Raw genomic sequence first — 21,079 nt, 5'->3', positions numbered from 1 at the left:
GTTTGTTTTATTGCTCAACACAAAGTCGACACGCCCAAGTAAAACAAAACGTTCTTTATATATAATTCGATACTTTATTTGAGAAAGGACGCGATGTTTGTGTCACGACCTTGGTTGAGATCGATGGCCGACATGGCTTACGACGGGAGCACCGTGTCTTCCCGCCGGGAAATGGGACCACCCTGCGTCGCACCGGTGAACACTTTCGGAGAGACGGCTGCTGAGAGATAAGCCTGGAGAACGTGATGTCGGAATGAGCGAGGATAAATCTCGCGAGCGCCGCACTTTATAATACTTCCACTCTCGGATTTGGCGCCCTAATGGCACGCCAGGTGCTGCGAATTTGACCGATTGCGAGGATTTGGAAAGAGCAGGACCACCCGTTTGCGGTGGCGTCGGCCAACTTTGCCAAGATTGACTCTTAGGGGGAGTCGTTACTTATCAAAAGGACCGCTCCTAGGCTTAAGATGGATATGAGCCTTAAGAGGCTTGCTCGAGGGATGGAACTCTGGTTTTAGTGTTATTTTATTCATGCTGAGGTTTACCTTAATTTCTTGATTTCAAAAGTCTTCCGAGTAAAGAAAGTTTACAATAAGAAATGATAAAGCCAGATTATTAAATGGTTTTATATTATTACCGGTATTAAAAATAAAATAATACTATTAAAAATCCTGTAACTGTAAACTGAACAGGTCGTTTATAACTTTGCTCTTTTCATTTTTAGATATAAAATATGTGAATTTTTACCTTTCTCGTATAATAATTATTTATAAAAATACTCCAATAGAACTAGTTTTTATTTTGATTTGTTTGAATAATAAAAATACGAAAAAAAATATTCTGAGCAAATAAATCACAATGAGAGTAAAAAATCTGTTCGCCGTCCACTCATTGAGATTCTCTCTCTGCGCTCGCCGCAGCAAAAGCAAAATAAGTAAATGCCGCATTTGTCTGTGTCGCTCGTAAACGGACGCTAATCTGTTATTGTAATGACGGGGTGGATTTTTAAACATTTTACAATGCGGCCATAAAACAAGTCTGTGCAGCCCGCGTGGACAAACACACAGTGTACGCAGCAGCGTCGTTGAAAGCAGCGCGGCTATTAAAAATAAAGCGCTAGAAAAAAGCAGTCCTTGCTGTGTACAGAATAAAGCTCGGCCGGCGTCTGGCCCAAAACATGGCCCTCGCACTGACACACAGAAGCATTTTAATGACCATTTGTCGGCCGGCCGGCTCATTCATCGGCCCAATTTCATTTGGGATAAAAGCACGGCGCGTAATTGATTCTGCGCGCACCAAAGCCGCCGGTAAATGTAATTGAAGCTATTTTTGCCTGGAGAGAGAGAGAAGAATTTTTTGCTTGGTTAAATTTCAATTTGGGTCTGCGGCAAATGAAAATCCTTGGTGAGAGACGGCAGCGCAGAACAAACACGGCCGTCTTGAATTATAACGAGCAGATAAATTCCCAGGTGGCGCGAAAAAAGCGTGCAATCTCTTGCCAGTCACGAAATTGAGCCGAAACTCATCCACTGTGAAAACAAAACGTGGCGACGCCGCAGATTTATTTCATACCAAATTAACCTCTGCACGCGACAGAGAAAAATCGGCAGCGATGATCGTGTGGAAATTATGACTGGCATGATTCCACTCGAGCCACTCGAGGAAACGATAAAGATTCAAACCCGATTCGCAAAACTTTTTTCCAACAGAGATAACTTTTACGTGCGTGCGGCAAACTTTTTGTCGGAGCAGCAGGGTTTGGACGAAAGTTACTGTTGGTTTTTATACGCGGCCGACCAGATTTTTCGACGTGTATTTTTGAATATTATTTTTCATTGCACGTACTCGCCATCTATCTTTCACGTTCGGGCATAAAAGAGAGAAGGCTCTCTTAATGGGTTTGTATAAGCGAGAAAAATTCTACATTCATGCTCTACACCAAAATCTGATCCGCTCTCTGCTCTTTTACCCAGAGATATAGAAAGAAACATAATAAACGTTTTGCGTTATTCATCAGTCCAGAGCTGAAATCATTCAGTCGGACAGAAAAGCTGCTCACTACAGATGGATATTATTTTAAACTCTTTCCCATGCTGGAGGGACGAGACTTAATTTCTGTAAAACGAACAGAGCATTTATCTCTGCAGCTTTTTTTTGCCATTTCTCCTCATTATTTCATCCGCTATGCCAAATGTCCTGCTTCTTTTCCAGCTGGCTCTCTTTCTCTCCTCTGCAGTTATATAATCTAACTTCCAGGCGCACTTTATCATTCTAGTCGACGCGACCTTTCCTTTCTTTCTATAAAACATGCTCATTCTTCTTTATGATCCTCTCAGATTTCTTCCTGTTCTCCCTCTCGTCTACCTTTGCGTCGACGAGAGCCGCGCGCACACACACAATGTACCTCACATAGTTCCTCATTACCGATGATTTACAGAGCAGCGCCGTCGGTCTCTTTTTGCCTTAAACAAACTGGGAAAGCGCCGCCCGCCTCCGCATGTTGGGTTGATAAAATTGATCGATTTTCTTTCCATGCTGGAATAAATTTATAACCGCCTTTGACTGCGGAAACCTATAAACGATATGAATTGAAAATGATTTATTTAAACTGATAAAAAATGCAATTGATACAAGTAAAATAAAAGTTTTAAATTTTAAGCTAGCATTAATAATATCATTTACACATTTCTTTTTCTTTTTTTTATTGAAAATATAATTTTTTTTTTAAATTTGTAATTTTTCCTTAGACGTTCAATGAATGAAAATTTAATATTTTATCTCGTAGAATGAAGAAACATAATTAAAAAGGCAAATATTTATCGCTTGACATTTTTTCCTTTGAGATTTTTTCCTTATTCATCAAAGAAAAATAGAGAAATAATTAGTTTTCCAACCTCGCCAAACAATTCCATTTCCGTGTCAGCAAAGGCGCCGGAATCAAAGCTGCGGAATTTTTTTTGATGTCGAAATCAAATCTCCATCGATCTTTGCAGCATCTCTCCCGCAGTCCTGAGATTGCGCCCGCAGCTAAAACCAGCAGCTTCATTTCCAACTGGTAATAAGCCCGTCCGCTGTAAACACATCAAAGACAAAGCAACAGCACCTTTTGTGCTTCGCCATTACGCAGATTGTATGGAAGAGCCGAGGCCATTCCGCTAGAATTGGGCAGACGGCGAAGGAGGCCGGCAGAATAACTAACTCACTTGAGCATTAATTCTTGGAAATACCGCTGCTTAAAATTCAAATACGCTCTGAGCTGTTTAGACTCGATTACGCGGTGCCACAGCTAATGTCAATTTACTTTTGCGGCCTTTTTGGGAGATCCAATTTGTTTCGAGTATACAATAAGCGACCTTTTGCGTAATGCAGCCCCCGTCTAATAAATTCGGCCCCGACTTTATATTGAAACTCAATATGCTGTTTTTTTTTCGTGCGCGGCAGTGGAGGATATTAAAAGAAGGAAAGGGACTACTACTTTGTGATATATGGCGGCGGGTCGGGGAAAAAATGAGACTCTCCCCACGGCTGCGAGTAATTCGAATTTCATGCAAGTTTGATGCGAAAGGGCATGTTTCATGCAGACGCGCGGTCTGATTAGTCACTTTGATGGGCATTAATTTCACGGTGCAGACATTTTTTATTGCCCTTCCACCCACGCCTCGCGTGGAACTTGATGAAGGCCATAAATTTCGGCAGGAGATGAAATTCCTCCTTAGTCAATTAAGAAATTCGCTGATTAAATTGCTGCGGAAACTATACGCTCTGGTTTAATTTATTTTATTTACCTTGCTCTGAAAACTTTCATTCTTTTTGGCCTCTGCACCAGAATATAAACATGCGGTTTCCGGATTAAAAAGTTGCGGCGCTGCAAAATAATTTATGCTTTTTGTGTGTGTTTGTGTGTGCATATAGTTGTATTTCTCTCTCTCGGCTAGCGTGTTTCTTGTGAAATATTCATTTTTATTTCGTTTCATTTCTCGGTGGCGCTCCTTTGTGGCTTTTGATATGCTCGCGCACGCCTCGAGCCTTTTTCGCAAAACGCAGCTGCCTTTCTTTGTGTTGGCTCACCCCGTTGGCTCTTACATGTTCGCGTCCACCAGCTCTGCTGACGGGTCTTACACTTATGCATGTGCGCCGTGTGAATGTGGTGCCCACACAAAAAGCAGCCAGCTTCCTTCCCCCGCACACCGCGCGCGCGTTTATTCTGCATTCGCCACTTTGTTCCGCGAACCTCCACTCCTCCTAATTAATTGTCGACATCACTTTTGAATGCATTTGCAGCTGTGCACGCCGAGAGTTGAAGGATAAATGAGGCGGCCGGGCAGAAAAAAGAACAAGGCCGGCGAAATGAACCCGAGAGTTTTAACGGTGCAGATAATGGATTCGGAACATGGAAAAAGTTGGTTAACTGCGCGGCCGGCACGGTCATTTTTCATACGAGGCATGCACGAGATGCGAGAGAAGTGTATTTATATCGATCTGACGAAACCCACTGGGCGGTGGAAAACTATAAAAACCTCTAGACTAAAGAATTTTTTATTTTTTCAGAAAACGGTAAAAAAAATTCTACCCTTCAGATTTGAATTTAAAATAAACATTTTCAGATACCATTAAATTTTATCCTATTATGTACCTGACCATTGGTGGTGCTGATGGTTGCGGAAATTTCGGAACATAACAATTCAAGAAAGGTAGATATTAGGCAGGAGTGACTACCCCGAAGAAACCGTCTTTGGTGAAAAATTTTACTCTTTATTTTTTGCCATTTTTTCTCAATTTCAGAATTTGGAAACAACTTCCTTTCTTATTTTTGAGAACAATGCGTCTTGAAAGCAGGAATGCTCATTTTCATTCATGGAGCAGGTTCGCAGCCGGCAGATGACCTTTTCCTGCGCTGGGCGGCGAAAAATCAATGAGAATGGTGTGCGCTGAATTTGTTGCGTTGTTTTCCGTGGCGGCAGATAAGTAGAGCACCAAATCAGCGAAATCTCCCCCTTCTCGGCTGCTACACCAGCGGCAAGTTTAATGTGTTTAGTGAAACAAAACCAAAAGCAAATTGAGACACGATTGCTGCGATTTTCGATAAAGAGCGTTCGTGTGTGATTTTGCTACGTGCGCCGAATTCGCAGCCGACCACGCTGCAATAAGTTCCCATCCCAGCAATGCGAATCTGTCGATTTACACGCAACCGCAGCATCCCTTTATTGCGCAATCACACTCGCGGAAACGCAGAGACACAGTATACAGTGCGGCAAAAATGTACAATTTTTCGAATCATAAATTCCGAACGGCACGAGAGATGGACATAAAAATTAATAGTTTGATGTATTGAAGTACTATAGACACGACACACACTTGGCTGCAATATCAGATTCAAAAAGTTTCACCATTTCAGAGGTGTATATCATTGTTTGCTGCTGTCCACTTTTTTCTAGCGACGCCTGTAATGGGAGAAAGGGCAATTTAGTGGAAAATTATTGTAATGGCTTTGACACTAGATATTCATTGAATGTCATTTCTTTTAGATCATTCCATTTTACAATAGAAGTTGAATACAAAATATAATACTGTCATTGGTTGTATACTGATGATTGAAAAAAGAAACGTATTTATAAGCAATTTTTTTTTATCAAAAACAATTTTTTTTATTAAAAAAAAAATAATTAAATAAATAAAATTTTAACAGATAAATATTTAATGTAAAATTTTTGTATTTTGTGGAATTAATTGGATTTAATTTTTTTTAACACGCTAATTTATTTTGATACGCAAAAGAACTATTTTTAAATAAATTTCTCTAGTGATGGTGCCTTTTCGTTCAACAATTCTTTTTCTGAATCAATTTGTTTTTTTTTTTCATTTTTAGTTCAATGTAAAAAAATGTGATTGGATGAATAGTATAAATATTTTTCAATAAAATATAGCCCAACGAGATCAATATTAATGCCTTAATCATACGATATTTTTTATCTTAAATTTGTAAATATTTCCTTATATTAAGAAAATAACAAGTTTAATTAATTATCTTCATTTACCTGACTTACTCTATCAAACTTACCATAAGAAGTGAAAGGTAAATAGACTTCTAGTCTTAGCAAATATCAAACTTATCAAGATTTGCTAACAGTTTGCACAAACGAGCGTGCCTCTTAACTTTTATGCTTACCGCGTTCAGACATCGTCTGCAAATATTTCCATTCAACAGAGACGTGCGCCCATCTTGTGCAATTTGATAATTCACCTGCAGCTAGATATTCTCTTGGTATCTAGTTAATTAATGACTGCCTGATGCAACATTGTAAACGACGCTGTTCGTCACGTCTCTCATCAGCAAACAGAGCAGACGCACATCCTCGGGCTCCAATAAATCTCGGAGAACTTATCATCAGCAGCAGCATGCAAATCTAATGGACCGAGCGAAATTCTCTGATAAATTATCATCTCGAGACGCGTCTTCAGCGGCGGCTTTCGGCACGACGATCATTCCAATTGCAGCTGGTCTCTCGCTCTCGGTGCCATTTCTCACTCGGCCTAATGAGGCTCATCCCTCGGGCCAAAACTTCTTGTGTAATTCGATTCTGCGTGTGTCGGCAAAAGCTAGGTGTATTAAACTTGCCCCGACTTCATAATTCGCCCGCCTATCATTAGATAGATTGCCCGCCCCGACTCGGTTTTGCTCTCGAACAAAAGTGAAGGGGATCGCAAAACATTTGCCCACAATGTGCAGGTAATTTGATTATTTTCGCTAATACCACACCATGCCTATAAATATTGGGAATTAGAGGGTCTGAACTTTGCAGGGAATGCCTTTAATTAACGGCCTGCGCTCCTCTAGGCAGGGCCAAGTACACACGTTCAGTACAAGGCCGAGGTTCTTAGCATTCCAGAGCAAAACTATTTCCTTAATTGCAAATCTTTCACCACAGTCAGTGGGGTTAATGTAACAAAGCTTTCTTTCTTAGATTTCAAACATTGTGGATAAATTTATTAATTTATTAATACTTAGAGGAAAAAAAATGGAAGGTGAGGAAATTATACCCCGAAAACCAAAAACGATTTTTGCACTAAAAATTGATAAACATAAAATTTGATTGAAGAGATAAGAGATTTTAAAATAATAAATACAAATTTTTTTATCCTCTAGCCTTAATATAGATTTAAATAAAAAAATAAAAAAATCTCAAGAAAGTGTTTGTTTTGTGAATGTTTAAGGCTGAAACAACATCAATATTAAAAATATTATATTAAAACACATTTTTTTTTGTCAAAGTCTAATAAAGAGACCACATGCTACCCTCTTAAGAAAAAAGAGCTTCGCCATCGTGAATATTTTTCCAATGTCTAATCGATGCGGCAGAAGCCGTGACGCAAACCCAAGGGTCCGGCGTGACAAATTGACGCGTCTCAATCACGCGTCCGCCCCATGCATCACAAGAGCTGGGACTAGCGCTGGGCTCGTTTTTCTTCGCTAATACCACCGCACATTACCGCTAATGTAGACACCCGGCGTGCTAATGCCTCGGAGAGAGATGCAGCAGCGCATTAGCAGCATCCAGCTGGCCAATATTAATTCCCATCTTCGCACACGGCGCGCAGTTATTGCCCGCGATTAGCCATGTGCTGTGTGATTGCAGCCCGAGGCAATATAATAGCGTGTCCACCCGGGGGGTTGGCTTTGCTGAATGACGAATTTCCGAGTTTGGCACATCTCTGCGTAATTAACCTTGCAGTGTTGACTTTTCGTAGGGGGGCCTGCAGAGAGCTCAATTTACGACCTCCTCGTCTGACAAATGGCTTTGCCGATAGCGAACAGTGCTGACTCGGCGGAGGCTAATAAAATTCTGAATTTAAAATTATTCCTGCTCCGAACCTGGCCTGGAGAACCTCGGATGCGAGGGAGATAAAAGTAAATTGAATATCACATATTTATGGGTTGCACACGAAATATAAAAAAAACCTTCTTCCCCCGCGCCGGTATAAAATTGCATTACACCGGAGGGAGTTTTCTTCCTTTCTTTCCTTTGTTGGAGAAAATATTTTTCAAGGATTTTTCATTCGCTCACGAGCAGTTTTAAAATTTCATCGCTCTCTCTGTGCATGAAAAGTTAACTTGCAGCTCGCTTTCAACTTTCAACTTTGTGCCGGCGGATTGGGGTTAATAATTTAAGCCTGGCTTCCTTCCGAGTTGAAAGTTTGATGAGAGACGCATTGTTTCTCGAGATGCATAATATTTGCTTTAGATTGGTTTCTCGCTCAATTTCTTGAAAGCTCTTGCAGCTCGAAATTGAATTGCTTATTCATAACAACAGACTTTTACTCCCGTGAGGCAATTATGACATTATAGAAACTAATTACTTCACTCTCACACCACTTGGGAGCTCGATTATATAAAAAAGAAATTTCTATTCCATCAGAAATTGACGCGGCAAGTTGATGCACACCGAGTGCAGCGGCATAATAATCTGATTATGAGCCATCACTGGCGGACAAGGCGCGCACTTGTGCGCCTATCAATCACCGCCGCAAGACACCCAAACACCCATCCATCATGTTGTCGCGCCAAACGTGTGCGGTGTCCTCGATTTTTATTATCAAAACGCGCGCATGCAGCAACAGAGCGAGCGGTTTTGAGCGCCATTCGAATAAAATCGCACCCAAAAGTGCTCAGCCGAGTTGAAAATACCATCAGCGAGAGGATTGGCTATGACGGCGTGGATGTAGCGGCGTTATTTGGTCTGCTGGATCGATCTCAATGGGCGAATTGGAGCCGCATTCACGCCAAATCCAGTGTAATTTTGGCTCTGTGAGCAAATAAACGTCCGAATATCCGTACACTGACGAAATTGGACGTGCATTCATGAATTCGAATTATAGCACACTCCGGATTTTGAAACGGTGATGAATGCAGCACGCTGGGATTAGTGGTTGGTGTACCCTGGAAAAAAAGCAAAAATTTTAATTGGTTACCAACACTGTCATAAAAAAAAACACAGACCCGGCTGATGGTAAAATGGTCCACACCAGGGAGAAACAAAGAAATGGAAACTTATTTAGACCAATAGAATAATTTTTAATCTAAATTTTCTCGCAAATGTTGACGGTGGAAGTAATTATTATTATGTTTATAAATATTCTATATTGTTTTCATAGAAAAAATTATAAAATAATTCAAATTTAAAAGAAATTTAACAAATAAATTAATTAAAAATTATTAATGCTTGAATCATGATCTAACCTAGGTTTTGTTTTTCTTTCCTGAACGCTCTTGAACTTTTTTATTCAATAGTTTTTTGCAATTTTACTTCTAAGGTTGAAACAAAATTCCCAAGAGTTTCCGCTAGCTGACGTTCTTTCAGCTTTTCTGACAGACTACGTTCCTTTATTTTTGGGCCGTCCTAACTGTCTGGAGTGCGGGATCGTGCCTGGCCGGGCGAAATTCGTCGGCGTGCGAGAATAGAAAAGTAGGCATTACTCTTTATGGATTTCCCATCGACCAGCGCCCATAACTTTGTTTTTGCCAATAAATGCCAGTCCATTGCTTTCGGTGTTCCGCGCTCCCTTCTCCGCCGCATTCCATCGCAGCTCGATCCCAATATTGTATTGAAAAGAAAGAAGCGGAATAAAAAAAAAGGAGCCACGAATAATGTGCAACGCAGACAGCTGGAGACGAATGTATCTTTACGGGCGGCGGAAAAATTCTTGTTTTATCGCGAACGTGCTTTCCCAACGGAGACTTTTCCTTTTCTCTTTCTCGCTCGGCGCGTTCCGGAATACATAAAGCTCCACCGCCGAAAAGGGTCAATCTAGTTTCACAATGGCAGCAGCAATAGAGCCTTTCACACTCGAGATGCAGGCAACCCTCATTACTTCAAATGAAGCGGCCGTGTTTTGTTGCTTTTGCCAGAAATTCGCCACCCAGTTCTCTCTCTCTCTCTCTCACTCTCTCTCTCTCCCTCATTTCGCTCCTTTTTGTCCTGGCTAAAAACAATCGCCCGCTCTCTTTTGCTCGGTCTCGTGTTGTCCCTTTGCCTCGCAGAGCAGCTCTTTGTCCAAACAAAACAGGCCCGCCTTACAATACAAACACGCTGCTGGACGCTGCAAAAAGCGAGCGTAATTAAAATGCGAGCAAAAACAGTGCGGGGCTTTCTTTAAATCCTTTGTGATGTGCCTCGGTTTAGGATAAGGAATCGCCGCGCTCTCGCTTTCTGTCATAACACGCAATTAAGCAGATGAATTGTCGCTGGAAAAGTCCGCAGCACTTTTTTTCAGGATTAAATTTTATACGTAGTCATTTTTCCTGCTCATTTCGCATTCTGCACACTTCAGAGGACGAAATATATTGCGCAGTAACACACAATGCTGCACTTTAAGTGGATTGATAAATTTACATAAAGCTGCGGGGTTGGAACTAAAAAAAAGCGCTTGCTTGAAATGATACGAAATATTTAATTTTAATTTTGCTTTAAAAAAATAAAATATAGAGTTGAACGGCAAAAATTATTTTCATTACTCATCTGCTTAAATATTCAACAAATTTAAACTCAAACCTTTGAAATAGCCATTAATGTGATTTTTGATGAAGCTTTAAATACTCCACTTAAAACAACATCTGCACGATTCGTAAAAAAGTTTATGTGCGTTTAATTATGCAATCTATTTACCGGCAGGCCTTTTGCCATTTGCACGTCATCCAGTAAAAGAGTCGTTTGGAAAAACGATGCCAGTTAATTTTAACTGGAAAATTCAATATAGGCTGTGAATTTATTTATTGAGGCTGATACGAGTGCAAATAACAAACATGGTGAATGGCAAATGAGCTAAAAGTGATTAAATTTGACCCACGCGCGCGCCTCGTCGGAATTATCATTTTTTGACATGCCTCTGCGTTTGACGTGTTTCGTAATTGGCTCAAAAAGGTATCAGCATTGGCCGCAACGAATATGAATATGAATAATCCAATTTGCCACGCGATCTTATTAACTGCAAATTGGAGCAATAAATTTCGGTCGGAGCTTATTGTTCCAATTTTCCGTTCCGACGGTCGCTGCACACACCAAGGCCAATATTTACCGAACGTATCCGTTTGATTCGGCTTTATCGAAGTGTAATGAAATCATTCCTGCATATCCAGGGCCCAATATTGGTTTTGCATGTCAGCGCTTAAAAAACTGAAACAGAGAGAGCGCTCGGGGGGCACACAGATGAAAAATTTCATTATTACAATTCAATAATCCCTGGCTTTAATAAAAGTAGCGCAGCAGGGAGTTCTCTCTTGCCATCCTTTGATATGAAACCGAATTATTTCCAAGTGGTTTTGCCGACGTATGAACACATATATTGAGAGAGAGACGAAAGCGCACCCGCTGGAACAAAAACCGCCGGGAGAAATGTAATTGCATTTCTTAGATAAGCAGAAAGCAATAATAATTTCATTATTGTTCGTTTTCTCGGCGAGGATCGCAGTCTAGTGATATTCATAAATCCGCAAGACTTGCCGAGGGAAAATGGAAATGGAAAAGTGAGTGCTTTTTCAAAGAATTCTCTCGGCGGAAAACTTTTTGTGTATAGGGGAGGAAATTGTAATTATTGCAAATACAAAATTATAAATAAGAGCAAAAGAATATATCGAGCGGCGGCGAAACTTTTTTAATTATATTTGTCGTCAAAGGAGGAAAAGCAGGCTTCTCTTCGAATATATATAAAACTGATTTCTCCTTCGAGTTTGTGCTCATTTATTCCCTCGCTCTCTCTCTCTCACTCACATAATGCCGCCCCTCAGGGAAGATATAGGAAAGAAAAAGCGGCGCTCTCCGCCGCTTCGAATGATTGCGTTTTGATAAAAAGATTGCTCGCAGCGGTGTCAGAATTGGAAATAAGAAAAGTTTGTGTAGGAAATTAAAATAGTTTACGGCCTCTGACTCGAAATACCGACCGGCCACTCCGCTTGAGCCATTCAGAACCACTCGACGGTGAACATTTGCGCAGTCCAAAGCTACTGCTTTTGTAAGCAAGAGGTATAAGGTACAAATTCTGGCAGAAGATATTATTTTAGGAGAATGTCTGCTTCGCTGTAGTGTTTTTAATAATAATTAATAATTAGTTTGCGTGTTTTATAAAATGCCAACATTTACAGCTTTTTTTAATTAATTAATTAATCCTGATTAAAATTTTATTGTATATTTTTCTATTTAAAAGTTAAAACGCACAAATATTTATTGAATACGCTTGCAACTGATATTAAAATTATTAATGATAAAAAATTAGCCGAACGTAAAATAATTATGAATGTGAACTGATATGAACTAATGTTTTTCAAATTGAAATTGAGAGATCATTAAAAACTCACTCTCTCAAAGCCACGATAATTATAATTATTCTTATATATTTATTTTACGTACTGAATATCATGTTACATAATTATAATTTTTTTTACGAAATAGCAAAAATCAATTGTAATAAAAATGATATATCGTCAGCAAGGCGAGACCACCAAAATAAAGAATTTCTATAGAATTAAATGACAAAACATGCAAAATACAAGCTATTGAAGAGGAGTCATTTGCAAAGGGCACTGAATGACAAGCCTTTTTCTTCGCCTGCCCTTAAAAAAACATAATTTGCAACTAAAAAAATTAATGCTTCACAAAATTGCGGTCCAACACTTGAAAGCACTCGCATTATAATTCCTACAAGGAGTTTCAGAAGCTTTTAAATTTTTCCTTTGTGTCACCCTGGGCAGGGGAAAATAAATTTGCTTAATATTTGATTTGATGTGCTGCTTGAAATTAACATAACTCGACTCTCGGGCGCAGTGAAATGTAATACAACGACGGCGGCGGTGTTTGCGTCTGCAGCCAACACGGCTGGTAGCTCGCGAGGGACCTATTTTTCGCTATTATTATTGTGGCGTGGCGAGAGAGAGAGGACAAAATGAATGCAAAGTTTCCCAGACGGCAACGACCGTGTTCTTGGAACGCACATAACAAATGCCTGCAGCGTTCTAGAGCAGCACCAAGTTTGGTTTGCTTTGTCACTAGAAAAGAAGAAAAGTCGACAGAAATTTAAAAAGTTTGCCCGACAATTGAAAAGCGGGTTAGTTGTTTTACTAAGAGACGTAAAAATATTTTGTATAAAAATATTACATAATGGGAAAGGTACAAAAAAAAGTAATTCAATATTAATAAATATTTTTTTGCAATTATTTTTTCATATTTTATAGAATAAAGGGTGAAAACAGTTTTGAATAAATAGAAAAACAAGGATTTGATGTTTCACCTCTTCAAATTGATTTATGAAAATGCCATCATTTCATAAGTAAAGTTTGCAAATTTGGCATGAATTATTATTTTTGCTGTTGTTTATTTCTCTACAGTGTTAAAAGTACTGAAAAATGCATTGCTTACATTCAAGTGCTAAAAACAATTTACTTAAAAAAAGACAATGTTAATAGACCCCACCTCTAGCAATAATTTTGCTAAAACTTCTAATATTAAAAAACATCCCATCTGCCGCAGTGAGCATCGGTTGACTAGTTTTAAAAAGATGTAAAAGTTAGTTTTTTAATTCACGTGTACACATAATATAGATTCAAATATTAATGTCTGTATCTCCTGTGAATGTTTCCGTATTCTTTCCGTTCGACTTCCTTTTAACGTCGTTTGTCACTGTGGTGCAGCAGGAAGCGAGCGGATGCATTTTGGCCGGCGTTATCGAGCGCATAATGCTAATTAGGCCGCGTTTGAGAGATTGCGGCTGGCAGCGGTGGCTGGCTGCGAAAAAGTGGCTCTGGAGCCAGTCCAACGGATCGATGGTGCGATTCCTGCCGACCGCCACTGAAATTAGCTTCGTTCTCGCCGCTTCTCGCTCGCAGCGTCAATTTTCCAATACCCACACTGCCAGTTTAACAATTGAAATAGCTGCCGCTGCATTGACAATGTCTCGAGTCAAGAGTAGAATTCTCGCTCCGCTCCAGAGACGTGACTTTTCCGCCGCGAGGCCGAATTGCATTCTTGCAGTCTTGACAGCAGCCGAGTGAAAAAAAAAGAAATACGTAAAAGGAAAGAGCAACTAAGAGAGAGTGGGAACCAACGGGCGCATCTCCGAGACGCAAAAGGGCCTGTTGGAAAACGTGTCCAATTGGCCTGTGGCTGCGTTTTTGTACAGTCAGCTTGCTCAAACCAAGAAGAAAATGACACCTTTTCCCCCTCTCCATTGATAGAATTTAGACTTGGATTTAAATTTAACAGGAATTCAATGATTTAAAAAGTATGTATTTAAAATTTTTAAACAGCAAACTTAATGTAACTCGAAATAAGAAACGAAAAAAACTACCTTACTACTATCAAAATTTTGTTGCATCAGAAAAACTAATAATTTCAACATAAAGAAATTATTTACCAGGTATTTATAATGTTCTTAAGAAGAATTAAAATTTGTAACATTTAAATATAGTAAGTATTTTTAATAAATGTAAAATAAAGTACTATATTATTATTATATTATATATTTTAACGTTTTTATATTTAATTTTAAAACATTTTTATCAAGTTTTCATGGTTTTTAATGTTTATTTCAACTTTATTTGCAATAAAATAAAATTATATTTTATATATTATTTTTTTCCATATAGTTTATATGTTGTTGACATATTTGCAACGAAAGTTTAATAATTCTCCTCACTCCTGTGATGGCTGATATTGCAAAATGTAGTAATTAAACTGATTTTGAATAAATATATAAGTAGGTCACACACTTACCTAAAATTAAAATTACTTGCTAAATTTTTAACAATTTTGCAAACCTCTTACAATCTTATATAATATCATCACCGCCCAGAGCTGCACGAAGCAATTTAATTTCTAAGAGTTTGATTCTACGAGTTGGTTGGATGTGGTGGCAGTGACAAATTCATACTCCATTGAAATTTCACCAACGGAGCTTTTGACTTTCAATAAGTTTGCGCGAAAACAAGCGGCGGCGAAACAAGTCGTGGGAGTATTGACGCGCCGGCTGGAGCGCGGATAACAACTTGAGAGAAGGATTTGCGAATTTCCGCGAACACGTCTTCTTCTCCGTCTTTGTCGTCGAGTGCAATGAATATTAGTTTCATTACTGTCGTCGGCACAGCCGTTTGTGCTCAAGAACGCCCGCTTTGAAAACGCGCGGAATGCAAAGAGAGAGAGCAGAGGATATTGCTTTCCACAGTGCTGAGAGGCTGTCTCTTGCTGCAAATCCTGGCAACTTTTTTTTCGCAGCAAAAACGACAAACAGGACGCTTCAGCAAACAACCCGCATGCGGTGTTGCAATTTTCTCTTCATTTGAGGTGCCAGACAAATGCAAATAGAATTGAACTTTCGTAATTACGAGTTGGATCGAAAGAACTTTCGAACTTTGGTCTCTCTGCAAAAAATAAAAGCTCCGACGAAAATGAGTGGGGATTTATTTACCATTATACAGCAAGGCGGTATAATCTTGTCAGCGGCAAGGCGGGATGATGGGATTTCCTCGCACCTCATCCGCTCTTTTTCTCCTTTTTTATACAAAGTGCCGCGTCGAGCGAGAAGTTGCCGCGACTTCATTCGCGACTTCATAATCTTGTAAACTTTGCAAAGTTTTTTTTTTCCTCAAACTCGACGCGCTCCTTTTTCTTCTTCTCTCTCGACACCAGCGCGACCGCGTTATTTTCCGTGTTTACAGATTTGCAAGAGCAGGGGAAATTTATTACACGCTCCGTGGGAAATTCGCCTCTAATTTAAATTTTCTCTCCCGGGGACCCACGACAAGAATTCCGCCTCGTAAACTTTGCACCGGGAATGTACATAAAATTAATATATAATTTGAAACTGTTTTATATCGTTGCAGAATACCTGATGTCAGGTAGTCCACGCACCTACCCGGCCAAGTCGCCCAAATCACCGATGGGCCCTGGTGGGATGATGGGCGGCAAGGACTTCATGCAGCCGGACGGACTGAGTAGCAGCAAAACTAACACCCTCAGCAGCCAGCACCGGTGAGTACACATTTGAATTCATTCATTTTATTTATTTATATAAAAATTATATTATAAATTTAACTTTTTTAATTAAAACAAAAAAATAATTATTGTATAATGCATTGTTAAATCCATTTTGACAAATATTTGGTAACTATTTAAATTATTGAGCATAACTAGCACTTAAAGGAAGAGTTGAATATTCTAATTTGCATATTATATCAACTAGATATTGCTTAGCTATATCCTCAAAGTATAAAATATATAAAAAAATCCAAATCAACTCTAAAGAGGAAAATTGCCAGACCCAAAAGAGTTTAAATATATTCTTTATAGCTGGCCTATTTTTTTATCCAACTTTTTGCGTATTTTCCATTCATTTTAAATAAAATTTCTTTTGTATCAAGATTGCGTATTTTACGAGCAAATTCCTTATTCATGAGCGCCAAAAAGCACGCCCTAAATCTCCAAGAGCTTTTTTTGTGTTACCATTTCGAGCCAGCAGGCTGTCAGATAGTAAAAAATGGACTGCCAAGATGACCATATTATTGTGACACTCCACATATTTACGACCCCTTTTTTCTTGCGAAATCACATTTTTAACTTCCACCACCTTCGCATTTTTGCTCTAATTAATTGGACAAGTGCCTATTGGGCCTTTTTGCTAAAATGCAAAATCCATTTTAGGAACACACATTTTTTTCCGTCGAGAGCAGTAATTCTCGAAGTCACTCATGCAATATGATAATAAAAAATTTAGTACCAGTGGCGGCCGAGCAGCTCTCGCCAATTTCCAGCGCGATGCTATCTGTTCGTCATTTCGCCGCTGCGTATATAAATGACGAGAGCTTCTCTTCCTCTTTCTCTTCGCCACCGGGATTATGTACCGACTGCACGCGGTGGTATTTATTGCGATTCGGTGCAAGATAATGGGCACGGCTCTTTAAAATTATATCGCACTCTGGCTTTTAAGCCGGCTGCACGTTTAATGCCTGATGCAATGATAAATTAAATTGGTATGTGTGTGGCCGGCGCTAAACGAGATTTATTGCAAAAAGACGGCGTTAAGCGAGACCGGGACGTATGTGTGGAAGCGTGTTTTGTTCCGGCGAGTGAGAGGGAGAGAGAGGAACGCACCCGACGCAAATGAAGTCATTACAAGAGCCTCGTTTTACGCCTCGTGTGAGACGTGTAATTAGCATAATTACAGGGTGCTTAACTTGAGCAGCAACTTCTTTTTCAAAATCCTTAACAACTTGCTCGACGAGGAGATTTACGAATTCCCAGTATTTTACGAACCTTTAGAATAACAATTAATTTTTTGAAAAATCAAATGTAGTAAAGAATGGTATTTTACTAAATATATATCCTTATTTAATATTAAATAACATAATAAATAATAATTTGAATTTAAAAACTTTATTTTTTTATTGTGATATAATTAATTTATATTTGAGATTTTATTATTTTACAGTAAAAACTTCAACCAAACTAGTTTTTTAGATCATTGATGATAAAAATTGATTCAGAGGAGTAGGTGTACCTTTATATGCATTAAATTCCAAAAATTGAATATCAAATTTGAAAGCTGATTATGCTACTGAAAGGATTTATTTGACCATTTTAACCATTTTAATTTCACTCCCCTTTTCAGCTTTTTCAGGATTTGACCCACGTCCGATTCATTTCGCGGCCGCTTGCGAATGGAAATTTCATTTGATGATGGTTTTTACACAAACGCTGCGTGTTCGTAATAAAATATGCGGACACGCGCAATAATGATTCGGGTGAAAGCTGCGTGGTGACAGTTTTGAAATCAGCGCTGTCAGCCCGACTTGCAGAGCCGAGCGCGAAATGTATAGGGCCGCCCGGTGCGTCCGTCCGCCCTCCTGGCGGCCTGTCGTTTTAATTTGGCGATTAATAAATCTCCCCGGTGGCCCGAACAGGTAATTTATACGGACGCGCGCGCGAGTTAAAAATGTCAGGCGGCAAATCGCGGTATTGATTGATGGTCCACGCGTACGTCAGTGGCTGAAAATGCACTTTCGCTGTTGCGAGTTGACAGTGGATTTGAATTTTTTTTCTGGTAAAATCGATTTGAAAATCTAAAACAATAAAAATGCAAAAATTCTTGTTCGTCAAATAATGAAAAACTTCATGTATTCAGATTTTTTTTATACATTACAAGTATTTTCAATTTTCATTTTTGATTTCAAATATTTGATGTAACAACAAAATTCTATAATCATGATCAAGTTTGCTTCTCATTTGAGTAGAATACACAATGGGCGAGCAAATTTATTCAGCTTCAAATTAGTGGAATTGGTTTATTTTGCATGCAAAAATTACATGCGTCATACAGTCATAATTTCTGCGATTCGCCGAGCATGAAATAATTCTCCGTCGAAAACAATTTGAATAGCACTGTACCGGGGGACGAACTCGGACAAAATTTCAACCCACGGTAGGGGAGTTTTTGCTGTGCAAATTGAGAGGATTCGGAATTGAAAGGGCGACGTAGGGATGATCTTGCGTGGCGCCGGCATCGGTCCGTCGAGAATTTTCAATGAAGAGGGCAAATAATTCCAGGGGGAGAGCGAACCACTACTCTCTGCATCCTGCACGTTTTTTGTGCTTCTCTGCAATTTTCCGAGCGACCGAAAACGGGCAGCAGCATAATAATTATTATCATCCAGAGGTAGTAAATCTCTTTTCGGTTTGACTTTACGGTTAGACTGGGAGCAATTAGTTGCCAGTGGTAATTTCACGCACATGCATCTCGGCCGAAAGATGCGTCGCAAATCCGACTCCCATTCGCTGGCAAGATAATCTGCATATGCGTGTGTGCGGCACATCCGATTCTCTCTCACTCTCGACGCCACTCTGCATCCCATTTCCTGCTGCGAGCTCGGCACCCAGCCGAGAATATTGAGAGTTTGCGATAAATAAAAGCAGCCCACACGCATAGAATGCCCGGGAAAATGTGCTGATATGACGTCTCTGGTATTGTGGAAGTGTGCTTTGAAGGATCTGACGCAAATGCCAAAAGCTGAGTGTCAAGTAGAGGATGAAAGTTGTTTTGGCCATGAGCAGAGCGATCACTCGGCAATACGCACGCGAGGATTTTTTACCAGATTGTCTGAGGATTTCTATTCAATCCTTATTTTATGAAAACAAAAATATAAACTAAACAAATTTTTGTAAAGATGGAAATAATCATTTACATCGTTTCTAAATAATAAATAAATTTGTAAATAAATAAATTACAAATTTCTTAAAACTACAAAATTTAATTAACCTGTAATATTAATTTTTGCTCAGAATCATGTGAAAAAGAAAAAGAAGATAGTTATTTTGCTGTTTACAGTGTCAAAAATAATTCACTGTACAAAACATGAAGTATGGTTCTACATAATTTGAATATTAATTATAGTTAAAAATAAATTGCATGATTCTTTTTAAGTAATGGGACAATCATAAGTCTGTGGTTCCTCGGCCCTAATTTATCCATTTCTTTAAACTTCGCTACTATTTCGGCATTTCAACCACTTAAAACTTTTAACAAAAATTCCAGGTAGTTTTAATCTCGGCCCTTGACGTTTAATATTTTTTAACTTCTCGCATTTTCGCTATTTTAAGCACTCACAGGCATGAGAACGTTGTTAATTATTTATATCTGACATGCTCTAATGGGCTATAAACAACAGCCTTGGTCAAAATACAAACAGAAATCAGTGCTTTTGTAATGTTTGGTGGGCATGCAAGCAAAAATGCCGCGACCGCGCCACGTGCACTTTCCGCACCCTGCAAAGCTCTGCGACAATGCGAGAGATTTTAAAAGCCGACGGTGCGTGCCTGCATGATTATCGTGCATTATCATTATTTGCATCGCCCTTCTCGCACACGACGACGACGACGCACACTCATCCTCGGCGCAGCAAAGTGCTTTGATAATTACATCACCCGCCGCTGCCGCCGCCGCCGACCGACTGGGAGGGAAGCGAAAGGGAGGGCGTGCGAAAGAGAAGCGTTTCATTAACAACAACAACGGGTGAAAAATGCGATTGATATTGTTCTGCAGGAAGAGGACGCACATGAGCGACAATTTTTCATCGCACTGCTCAAGTAAGCGTGCACAATGATGGGGCTAAGTGCGCCTGCATTATGAACGGGTATGCAACCGGGGATGCACGCCGGACGCGCAGGTTGCCGTCGGGGAGAGACAAGATTGATAAGAACAGCTTTGTCCGTTTTAAAATTCCATTCGTGTTTAATTTTGCGGAACGCGCAAGACCGTGCGGGGAGAGCTGCACAATTAATCATTAAAGAGTCGAGATGAATTTGAATTGCAAGGAGAGGAGGGTCACACAAAGGACGATGGTCTAGTTCGGAAATCAGTCAGCGTAATGTATGACTCACAATTAGTTCAATTTTGACAGTTTCGAAATTGCTGTAAAATATAACTTCAAATATTTTTAATTTATTTTTCTGAAAATAAAATTTTCCATTTAATTGATGACGGCCAGGAAGATGGCAAAACCTAGGTGAAGATTGCACCGTTTTATTAAAACGCTATCTGCAGATTTTCCAACTTTAAAAGTACAAAAGTGCGCTATCTGTGACTCTTTAAGAGCGACTTGTTCTCCCTGGCAATAATAGTAAGATCTTACAGCTCGGCAGGGTAACTAGAGACAAGCCTGAGAGGCACGGAAGACCGGTCGGTCTGAGCGCCGGCAATATCCCGTAACAAATTGTGACATTTTACGCAAGTGGGAGATGCAATCACCCGAGATTTATTCTCTCCGAGAGCGAATTTCCCTCGGCTGCACTGGAAAATTGAAAATCCAGGGATGTCTTTCGAAATTCCCTCCGCCTTATTTTAAACAGGAATTTTTGAGACCAGCCTAATTAGTTTAAGCTTGCTTAGCACACACAAAGGAACACTAATTAGATTGCGAAATTTCCAAATCACAATTGACGTAATCCGTACTGTGTGCATATTTGCGCCGGGTGTAATTAGAAAACGCGCGAGCTCTCTTTTCACTGCACCCTGCCTTTCATTGCAAGAGTGAAGAAGGCAATAATTC

General features: G+C 39.5%; 1 protein-coding gene across 8 annotated transcripts in view; it reads left to right on the top strand.

Annotated features, from left to right (window-relative positions):
• LOC132202951 (teneurin-a) overlaps window positions 1–21,079 on the top strand; it is a 322,154-nt gene that overhangs the window by 232,106 nt on the left and 68,969 nt on the right. For all 8 annotated transcript variants that reach the window (XM_059630319.1, XM_059630318.1, XM_059630313.1 and 5 more), the window contains one exon: window positions 15,863–16,010. In XM_059630319.1, the coding sequence (XP_059486302.1) occupies window positions 15,863–16,010 (148 nt within the window). The remainder of the gene's footprint in view (window positions 1–15,862; window positions 16,011–21,079) is intronic.

This window comes from Neocloeon triangulifer, unplaced genomic scaffold (assembly GCF_031216515.1).
Source record: "Neocloeon triangulifer isolate White Clay Creek 2 clone unplaced genomic scaffold, ASM3121651v1 ptg000017l, whole genome shotgun sequence".
Lineage (NCBI taxonomy): Eukaryota > Metazoa > Arthropoda > Insecta > Ephemeroptera > Baetidae > Neocloeon > Neocloeon triangulifer.
Note: the sequence above shows the minus strand (reverse complement) of the source record. Positions and strands in the feature narration are given on the sequence as shown.